This window comes from Scyliorhinus canicula, chromosome 6, assembly GCF_902713615.1.
Source record: "Scyliorhinus canicula chromosome 6, sScyCan1.1, whole genome shotgun sequence".
In the NCBI taxonomy this organism is placed as follows: Eukaryota; Metazoa; Chordata; class Chondrichthyes; order Carcharhiniformes; family Scyliorhinidae; genus Scyliorhinus; species Scyliorhinus canicula.
In genome coordinates this window covers 147,341,594-147,351,859 of record NC_052151.1, presented here as the reverse complement: position 1 = coordinate 147,351,859, position 10,266 = coordinate 147,341,594, and the positions used below count along the sequence as shown (strand labels likewise).

Sequence of the window (10,266 nt, the reverse complement as noted above, 5' to 3'; positions counted from 1 at the left end):
CCCCCCCCCCCCCCCCCCCCCCCCCCCCCCCCCCCCCCCCCCCCCCCCCCCCCAGGCCCCACACTTATCTGGTGCGCCGTGTTCACGATGGCAACGACCTGGGGCGGGATTCTCCCCTACCCGGCGTGATGGGGGTCCCGGCGTAGGAGAGTGGTGCCAACCACTCCGGGGTCGGGCCTCCCCAAAGGTGGGGAATTCTCCCCACCTGGATGCCAGCCTGGCCCACCTTTGGGGGCTAGCCCCGCGCCGGAGCGGTTGGCACCAGAAGACTGGCGCAAAAAACCGGCGCCCCCGGCAGCGGGGCTGGCCGAAAGGCTTTTGCCGGTCAGCGCATGCGCCGGCAGTGACGTCAGCGGCCAGCTGCCGCTGACGTCACCATTGGCGCATGCACGATGTGGGTTTCTCTTCCGCTTCCGCCATGGTGGAGGCCGTGGCAGCCGCGGAAGGAGAAAGAGTGCACCCAGGGCACTGGCCCGGAGTCTGAGCGGGGGGCCCCGATTGCGGGCCAGGCCACCGTGAGGACACCCCCCGGGGTTCGATCACCTCCCGCTCCCCCCAGGACCCCGGGGCCCGCTCGCGCCGCTGATCCCTCCGTTCCAGAGGTGGTTCAAACCTCGGCGGCGGGAGAGGCCTCTCAGCAGCGGGACTTCGGACCATCACTGCAGGGGCCTCACCGATCGGAAGTGGCGAGATTCCCGCCACCGCCACTTCCCGGGTGGCGGAGAATCTCTGTCACGGCGGGTGGCGCGATTTTCGGCGGCCCCAGGCGAAGGGTCGGAGAATTTTGCCCCAGGTGTGGTTGCCGCCATCGTGAACAGGTCGGGAACAGCAGGCCGCTCGGCCCATCCGGGTCGGAAAACCGGACACGCCATTTTGGGGGGGTGGGAGAATAGCGGGAGGTGCGGGAGCGGACCTCCCACTATTCTCCCACCCATCGTGGTTGTGGAGAATCGCGGCCCATGTGTTTTGGTTCTCTGATTTTTTTTGGTATTAAATATACTTAATTTCACCCCAACCTTTTATTCTTGGAACAAGTCTTTTAGAAACTTAATTTTTATAAAGTGAATAAACTTAACTATATAGACAACTACCTATTCAAAGAGCAGGTTAATTTCTCCTTCGTCACATCTGCTGCATTTTCATCTAAGTACTAATAACTAATTTCTAATTCATCCTTTTTAAACAGACAATGAAGACCGTAAATATATATTGAATTAGTGCAATTACCTATTCATAATATGTTAAATGTCAGTGTATTTATTTAAGATATTAATAAACATGCAAGATTTTAAGAAATTGTATGAATTGATACAAATTATGCAGAATCTGGTGTTGGGCTCATGAAAAAGAAACTGCATTATCATTTATAAAAGGTTCCATTGAAAATTTATTCTCTTACAGTATTTCAAGATCCCGCCCTCGTACTCCTAACAGTGATTCCGAATTGGTCAGCAAGCCATCAGAAAGAGGGATGAATAGATTAAACACAGAAATGCACTGGGCATGGGGAGAACTACCTCAAGCTGGCAAGGTATGTGGAAAAATGTTAAATTGTGTAATTGTGCAGGCGTATTCATAATGCTATTTAACTTACAAGAACAATAAAACATCAGAATCAAGTGAGAAAAGGCCATTTGGTTAGCACTGCTGGCTCATGGCACCGAGGACCCGAGTTTGATCCCAGCCCTGGGGGGGGATTGCGGTGGAGGGGGTGGGGGGGGAGGACAACCTCCTCCTCCTCCTCCTACTGCTACTACTACTACGACTACTACTACATCTCACCACCAGACGCTACGGTCTGAATCTTGCAACTGTTTTATAGTGTGGCAGTGCATTATGTGGGTCAATTAGCTTGTAATCAAGCTTACCTTCCTGTTATTTTTAAAAATGTTCAGCAGACTGCCAATTTTGCTGCCTGCCACTCTACTGTGGGGACCTAGGTGGGGTTTGGTGGGAAGGCAGTGAGCTAGCCACCAGTCGTATGTTTTAAATGTCATGCTTTACTCTGCTTGAAAAGTCCCCCATTAACACTGTTTTCTAATACCACCACAATAAAACATTCTGCCAATTGTCCTCCCCCTGCTCATCCTTAACCTTTTTTTAGTTTGTGCCTCCTTGTTTCTAACTTACCGATTTGTAGAGGTAATCTTTGACTATTTACCTTCTCAAACACTTTCAAAATTCTGCCCAGTTCAATTTCCTGTCTGCTTCAATACATATAGCTTTCCAAGTTCCTTGATTAGCTATACCTTCTTACCACCTTGGTGAACTTGCACTATACTTTTCTAAGGCATTAGTAGCTTTTCTGCAAACAAGCCCAAAACTCCACTAGTATATAATCTAAGCAATATCATGTACAGATTCAGCACCACTCATCTGTATTTAATGCTCTTGCATGTAAAGCCCAGAACCTAATTTTGCACGTTTGTTTCTGTCCGCCTCCAATCCTGATTGTAAAGATCTTTATCTGTTCCTCTAATGCTTCTTCATCCTCATTGAGAATTAATGTTTTAATAAATGAATTTTATTGCAATTTATTGCAGGTGTCATCAGTGAGGAGATGTTAATTATATTGTACACCAGTAATCTATTTGAAATGAAAATCGCTTATTGTCACGAGTAGGCTTCAAATGAAGTTACTGTGAAAAGCCCCTAGTCGCCACATTCCGGCGCCTGTTCGGGGAGGCTGTTACGGGAATCGAACCGTGCTGCTGGCCTGCTTGGTCTGCTTTCAAAGCCAGTGATTTAGCCCTGTGCTAAACAGCCCCTATTTATATGATGAAATGTTAAAAACATGTGATTTTCGGCTGTAAATTATGCATGTGAAGCCTTAACATAAACATGATGACAGTGGCAAGCTACATCCACCATGTGCCACTGTGTTCTCTTCTTTTGCTGTTTCTGTTTTTACTTTGTTATTACTCTCCTCATTTTTATAGCCTGGCTAACTTCGAGAATGTATTTAGGTGCTGCCCTCTAATTAAAACACCGATTTAGGCAGAGGACAAGTAATGTTTGATGTGGATAATTCAGGGCAACAAATGTTAATCATCGCCAATCTTTTTTACAGCTTGTTGCGCATCCGAAAATGGACGAAATTAACAGGGTGAACATCACTCCATCAGGAAACACCCACTTCAGAGTGATCGAGAGTGCCCCTTTTATAAACTCTCTTGATAGTTCATCGACTCCCCCTCCACTAGTGAAACCTGAGCCTTTAGCAGTAAAAGAGATTACACCTCCGTCTTCCAGCAATTTTACACATGGTGCAGAAAACTTTGAACCCTCAGCCGCTCCATTGGTGTCACTAAATGTGGAGTCGAACCATGTTGACAATCAGATTAAGCAAATCAACAAAACTGACTCTCCATGCAAGAGGAAAGGTAAGACGTTCTGAAGTGGCATCGGTGAATCACAGTTCTATGGTTGCTATGATTGTACAACAGAACTGAAGAATTCTAGCCTCAATTTTTCGTAAGAGGCGAAAAATACTGCATAAAGGGCACGCATGCAGATATGAATGTTAAACAAAAGTAAAATTCTGGGGTAGCTGGAAATCTGAAATGGAAACAGAAAATGTTGGAAAAATTCTGAGTTTGGCAGAGTCTGTGGAGGCGGAACAGAATTATTGCTTTTGAGTCCGTATGACTACTACAGGGCTGAAGAGAGGGAGAAATGTGCGTTCAGTACTTTGAGTGGGACGTGCAACGGACCTGAAATCTTTGCAACCAACTGAAAAACGTGCCTCTCGAGTGCAGCATTAGAAATGAGTTATAAAGGTTTTGCCCCGGTACTAGAAACACCGAAAACTAGGGGTAACCCCAAGATTAAATCCTTTGAATTAAATATTAGTAATTCTGCCGAAAGAGAATTGGAGCTAATGTTCACTGAATCTGCTGAATCCGGAAAGCATTTTCGTAAGATATTTCTTTGCAGTTGAGAGTCTCAAAGTGAATTCTCCTCTACAGTTCCCCTACAAGGGAACACATTGAATAGCAGATGAAATATCAAATAAGCTGCCAGAATTTGAAATGTGAATAATCCTGTTGGCAGCTGTACTAACAGTTCATTCACAGAAACCTGACTAAGCAAAGCCCAGAATAACCAGCAAAAAAAAACTTGAGTGACATCTCAAGGCCCCTCTCAAAATATGCAACAAAGATTTGAGGCTGCATGTACACTTATTACTCCCTGTATTTCCTTGCAAGCATTTTTAAAAACTAGGGTCTCTCATTCCTTTAAACTTTCCTGTATTAACTTGAAAGTATTTGTTGTGCTTTTTCAACTCCTAAAACAGAATATATAAATATTTCTATTGTATATCACCTGACCAAAGAGCAGTTTTTTTTTTCTTGTGTACAATTTCCTGTCATCTTTCTTCTGCTGTTCCCAAGTTTTCTATTTCCGAAATGCAATATGCTCCTCTGTGAACTGCGTCTGTTGGTGTGAGGCTGTAGCATAAGTGAAGCAAGTTAGCATGGTGGGTGGTTAATTGAAGGAATCAGACTGTCCTGCCATGGATTTATCAGTACCAATCTGTTGGTAAAATGGAAATGACATTGGTGCTGTAGTCCAGAATAAATCTTTAAAATCTTTTTCTTCTGCATTCTCAGATAAACGCAGTCGTCATCTGGGCACTGATGGCGTTTATCTAGATGATATCACGGACATGAATCCTGAAGTTGCAGCACTTTATTTTCCAAAATGGTAACTTCCATTAAGTTGTAGATTTTAATTTAATGGCGTACTGTAAACTAGAAGGTATCTGACCCACTGAAGTCCTGTAATTATTTCTTCTGCAGTGAAAACGGCACAGCTAGTAGGAATTGGTCTGAGAATGGAGCACATTCAGAAAATCAGTCCCCACAGACAGTCAGCAGCTCTGGAATGGACAGTGGCGTTGACACCTTCTCTGATACTATTGGGGACTTGCCAACCATTGCCATTTCACTCTGTGGTGGCCTTAATGACTACAAAGAAATAACAAAAGGTAAAAATTCCATGAAGTATAAACCTGTACTTGTCACAGAAATAGTGAAAAAGCAAGCCCCATTCTATTTAATCCATATCTTGTATATATATGTTGGAATAACCAATGTATTCATCTGTAGCATCCCCACAGTGCAGAAGGAGGCCAATCGGCCCATCGGGTTTGCACCGATCCTTTGAAAGAACACTCCAACGAGGCTCACTCCCCACCTGACCCCTAACCCCACCGAACGTGTGCATCTTTAGACTGTGGGAGGAAACAGGAGCACCCGGAGGAAGCTCATTCAGACACTGTGAAAACTTGCAAACTCCACAGGCTGTAATTGAACTCGGGTTTCAGGTGCTGTGAGGCAGTAGTGCTAGCCACCACTATTTGGATGGATGTCTGTCAATCCATGCTTGTGATGTAGGTGTGACTTGTCACTGGCATCTAAAGCACATAATTTGCCATTAATTTGTTTTGTATTTAATAAATGAGAGCACCAAATATAATAAGGCATTTTTCTAGTTTAGTTTGGGTAAATTCCATTGACTTCATAGTAAACTGGTCATCAGCAATATCAATTCTCCTCAGTCGGAGAAAATTGAACAGTCCCACAAGATGAGGGGCTGGTTTAGCACAGTGGGCTAAACAGCTGGTTTGTAATGCCGAACAAGGCCAGCAGCGCGGATTCAATTCCCGTACCGGCCTCTCCGAACAGGCGTCGGAATGTGGCGACTAGAGGCTTTTCACAGTAACTTAATTGAAGGCTACTTGTGACAATAAATTATTATTATAAGATGTGTGGAAGAGACTCCATGAAACTAGTTAATGCTGTACAAATGTTAACTCTGCTGAGAAAGAGCTAGAAAGAAATATCCAGTAAAGAGTATGCTTAAGGTTATAAACCATAGAGAACATAGAACAGTACAGCACAGAACAGGCCCTTCGGCCCTCGATGTTGTGCCGAGCAATGATCACCCTACTCAAACCCACGTATCCACCCTATACCCGTAACCCAAACAACCCCCCCTTAACCTTACTTTTTAGGACACTACGGGCAATTTTAGCATGGCCAATCCACCTAACCCGCACATCTTTGGACTGTGGGAGGAAACCGGAGCACCCGGAGGAAACCCACGCACACACGGGGAGGACGGCTGCACAGACAGTGACCCAGCCGGGAACCGACCTGGGACCATGGAGCTGTGAAGCATTTACGCTAACCACCATGCTACCGTGCTGCCCAATATATGCTTAGACAATTATGATATATGGTGGATCCTACGCAGATGGGACTACAAAAACCATCTGTGGATCGCATCTGTTTAAATCTGAAGAGTCTAGTACATACGATTAGATTATTGGATTGATTGGGCAGCACGGTGGCCTAGTGGTTAGCACAACCGCCTCACGGCGCTGAGGTCCCAGGTTCGATCCCGGCTCTGGGTCACTGTCTGTGTGGAGTTTGCACATTCTCCCCGTGTCTGCGTGGGTTTCGCCCCCACAACCCAAAAACGTGCAGAGTAGGTGGATTGGCCATGCTAAATTGCCCCTTAATTGGAAAAAATAATTGGGTAATCTAAATTTAAAAAAAAAGATTATTGGATTGACAATGTCGCTAATTACTTTAGGAGAGCAGGAAAAAATTTCATGGCGATTTATCTTGTGAGTTTTGGCTGTCATTATTCACCTCCCTCAAGAAACTAAGTGAGTTTGTGAAGTTCTAAGGAAGAAACAGTGAGATTCAGAGTGTTCAGATGCAACAGAGGATTATTTTCCATGATCCTGACCGACTAGTGGGAACTTCCTTCTGTATCAAGCTCATGTAACCTATGATTTGACGATGCTGAAACTTGCACTTAAGTTAAAAAAGAAATGCAACAAAGCGTCTGTTCATAGATGGTAAATTCTCCAAATTTATTGTTTTTTATAAAAATCAAATAAATTATGGTACAAGAAAATTATTTTGAGCATTCTGCCTTTCCTTGACAATTTTTGTATCCAAATGGATAACATTTCCTTTTAAATGTTTTGTTTCCTATATACTATTGTTTTGCAACTTTTCTATTATCTTATGAATCTAGTCTCACACAAACAAATGTTAACTGTCAAAATACGGCAGGGGAACTAAGTGGGGGTGTCTTGGGGAGTCATTTGAGACCCCTGCTGTTCTCAGTTTACATCAGTGACTCCATCCAAATTTGAAGATGATGCCAAACTCGGACAAGCAATGGTTTTAGAGAAGCCAACACAGATTACTAAATAATAATATGTAAGTGGGCAGAACAATGAGATCAAATGTACTGTGAATGAATATTAAGTACAAGGCATAGGAAAGATGGCATCACACAAAGTAATCAATGAAGGATATTGAAAAATCTGGGAATCTGTGTTGGTTTGATGTGCAACATGTCAAACGAATGCCTAATGGAAATTAATAAAGTCAGTAAAATACATAATTGAAACAGCAGCATATGATTTGGAGCAAGTCCTGTCCAGCCTATAGAGTGCTTTGTCAGGATAGGATTAACCTATCCATTTGTGGTCGCCAAAATACAAGGGAGGAATCCACCTGTGAGAGGAAGAGTCAAGATGAACCTTAGAGCTGATCCCTGATATTAGAGGTGTGTGCTATGAGGAAAGATTGGGAGAAGCTTTGGTTTTTCAGTCTTGAAAAAGTGGTCTTTGAGATTTACATGATTGGTCTTTGAGATTTAAATAATTGAAAACCATACTGTCAAAGCAGATTTGAAAATTACTGTAAATGGATGATTAGGACAAGAGAAAATTGGCTCAAATGAGTTAGATGTCAGTTTAAAGCTTGTATCAGCAAGTTCTTTCATAAGTGTTCTGCACATTTGGAATAGATTCCCAAGTGGAGTTAGATGAGGCAAAACCTTGTTTTAAGAAACAATAGAAAGTTGCACTGGAGGAAACCTGGGATCTTGCTGGAAAGATGAACAAATACGAGCTGAATGGTCTTCATATTTCTTTTGGGATTTTGTGAAATGGCTTAAAATACAAATGTTTCTATTCTTGCAGAACAATTTGTGCAGCATTCTGTCACGTATCAACAGTTTTCACAGAATCCAGGAATCATTGATGACCCCAATCTGGTTGTGAAGATTGGAAGCAAGTAAGTACAATGGAATGGACAGTTAGAGAAACCAAGAGAGAATCTGTACCAAATGATGCTCAGAATATATTAATGGGTTCTGCAGCAGCTTAAATTTTAGTGATTAATTAGAATCCTATTTGAATGTTTAATATTTGCATGGACCCTTTATGCCAACATCTTTCTCAAATGCTGTGAAAGAGATTCAAAGGCAACACTAAATAATCAATTGATTTATATTTTCCTGATACATTTGCTGAATAATTAGTACTTTTTACAGCAAGCATGTGCTTTTAACTATATCTTTAGAACTCTGATCTAACGTTTTTCCTTTTGGCTTGTGTATTAAAGTGCATAGTTTCCCTGATCTCTCCTCTGCTGTGCCTTGTGTTGCCCTATGATAAACCCCTACTTGTACTACAGTCCTTTTAGTTCAGACATATAGTGCAGAAACTTGATTCTGTTATTTATTACTTTGCAAAGTAATTTTTAATGATTTGCGAGTGCTAAATGCTAATAGTATGTTAATTGTATTATTAAGGTTAAGGATATACAGGTGTAGGACATTGATTAAGTACTTTGATCATATATAAAGATAAACCTTTTGGCTTGAAATTCACACTCTCCAATTGGCTGGCGGAGGATGGCGTGATGTGTGAAATTGAAGGAACAGCTTTGGCTCGGGTTCCTGCCTGCTCATACCTCACTGTGATTTCACGCTGAGACCGTCAAAGCCTCGAACAGGACCCTGACCCTTACCCGAATTGAGGCAAATGGAATGTTAGCGTTTATTGCAAAAGGACTGGTGTGTAAAAGTAGAGAAGTGTTGTTGCAATTCTATAGGCTGTCGGTGAGACCACATCTGGAGTATTGTGTCCAGTTTTGGTCTCCTTATTTGAGGAAGGATGTGGTGGCATTGGAGGCAGTTCAGAGGAGGCTCACCAGGTTGATTCTGGGGATGAAGGGGTTGTCTTGTGAGGAGTGATTCAACAGTTTGGGCTTATACTCGCTTGAGTTTAGAAGGATGAGAGGGTATCTGATTGAGGTATATAAAACACTAAAAGGGATTGATAAAGTAAATGTTGGACCAAATGTTCCTCCTTGTGGGGCAATCTAGTACCAGAGGGCATGGATATAGGTTGAGAGGCAGTAGATTTAGATCTGAGATGTGGAGGAACTATTTCTCGCAGAGGATGCTGAATTTGTGGAACTCACTGCCCCATAGCATGGTGGAATCGGAGCCATTAAATAGTTTCAAGAAGGAGATAGATATATTTCTGATACAAAAAAAACCAAAACAGGTGAAAGGGACATGGGGAACAGATGGGGAGGTGGATTTGGGACCAGGGAGAGATCAGCCATGATCTGATTGGCTGAGCAGGCTCGAAGGGCTGAATTGGCTAATTCTGCTCCTAATTCCTATGTTCTCTTTAGGTCCAGTAACCTCTGGACCACTGCCTTCCCTCCCCTGCCCACCCTGGGACTCTTTTGGTGCAATTCTCCCCCCCACACACCGGGTGGGAGTATCGTGGGGGCGCCGGGTGAGTCCCGCCACGCCACCCGCATGCGATTCTCCCACCCCCCCCAAAACGGCGCACCGAGATTTACGGCAGGCCGCTCGGAGATTCTCCGGCTCGGATGGGCCGAGTGGCTTGCCCAATACGACGTGTTCACGCCGGCGCCAACCACACCTGGTCGCTGCCGGTGTGAACAGCGCGTGATAGCTGCGGGGGCGGCCTGTGGGGGGGGGGGGCGGGAAGATCGAGCACCCGGGGGGGGGGGGGTGCTCAAAAGGGTTCTGGCCCGCGATCGGGGCCCACCGATCGTTGGGCCGGCGTCTCTGAAGGACACACTCCTTTCCTCTGCCGGCCCGCAAGATCACTCCTCCATTTCTTGCGGGGCGCCCGCGGGAAGGACGGCAACCGCGCATGCGCGGGTTGGCGCCGGTCAACCTGTGCATGCGCGGGTGACGTCGCTGCGTAATTTATGCTGCGCCAAGGCCCGGCGCACGTAAATGACGCGGCGCCGCTCCTAGCCCCCCGGGGGTGGGAGAATAGGTGGCTAGGAGTGGCCTCCGACGCCGGAGTGAAACACTCCGGTTTTCACTCCGGCATCGGCACTTAGTCTCCCGTTGGGAGAATCCCGCCCCTTAAACTTATCTTCCTCTCCAGTCCCAGGT

At 44.8% G+C, this 10,266-nt stretch overlaps 1 protein-coding gene across 3 annotated transcripts in view; it reads left to right on the top strand.

The window, feature by feature from the left end:
* Positions 1 to 10,266, top strand: part of lpin1 (lipin 1) — a 197,242-nt gene that overhangs the window by 136,423 nt on the left and 50,553 nt on the right. For all 3 annotated transcript variants that reach the window (XM_038800248.1, XM_038800246.1, XM_038800247.1), the window contains 5 exons: positions 1,402 to 1,531; positions 3,071 to 3,383; positions 4,614 to 4,707; positions 4,803 to 4,990; positions 8,015 to 8,108. In XM_038800248.1, coding sequence (XP_038656176.1) covers positions 1,402 to 1,531; positions 3,071 to 3,383; positions 4,614 to 4,707; positions 4,803 to 4,990; positions 8,015 to 8,108 — 819 coding nt within the window. The remainder of the gene's footprint in view (positions 1 to 1,401; positions 1,532 to 3,070; positions 3,384 to 4,613; positions 4,708 to 4,802; positions 4,991 to 8,014; positions 8,109 to 10,266) is intronic.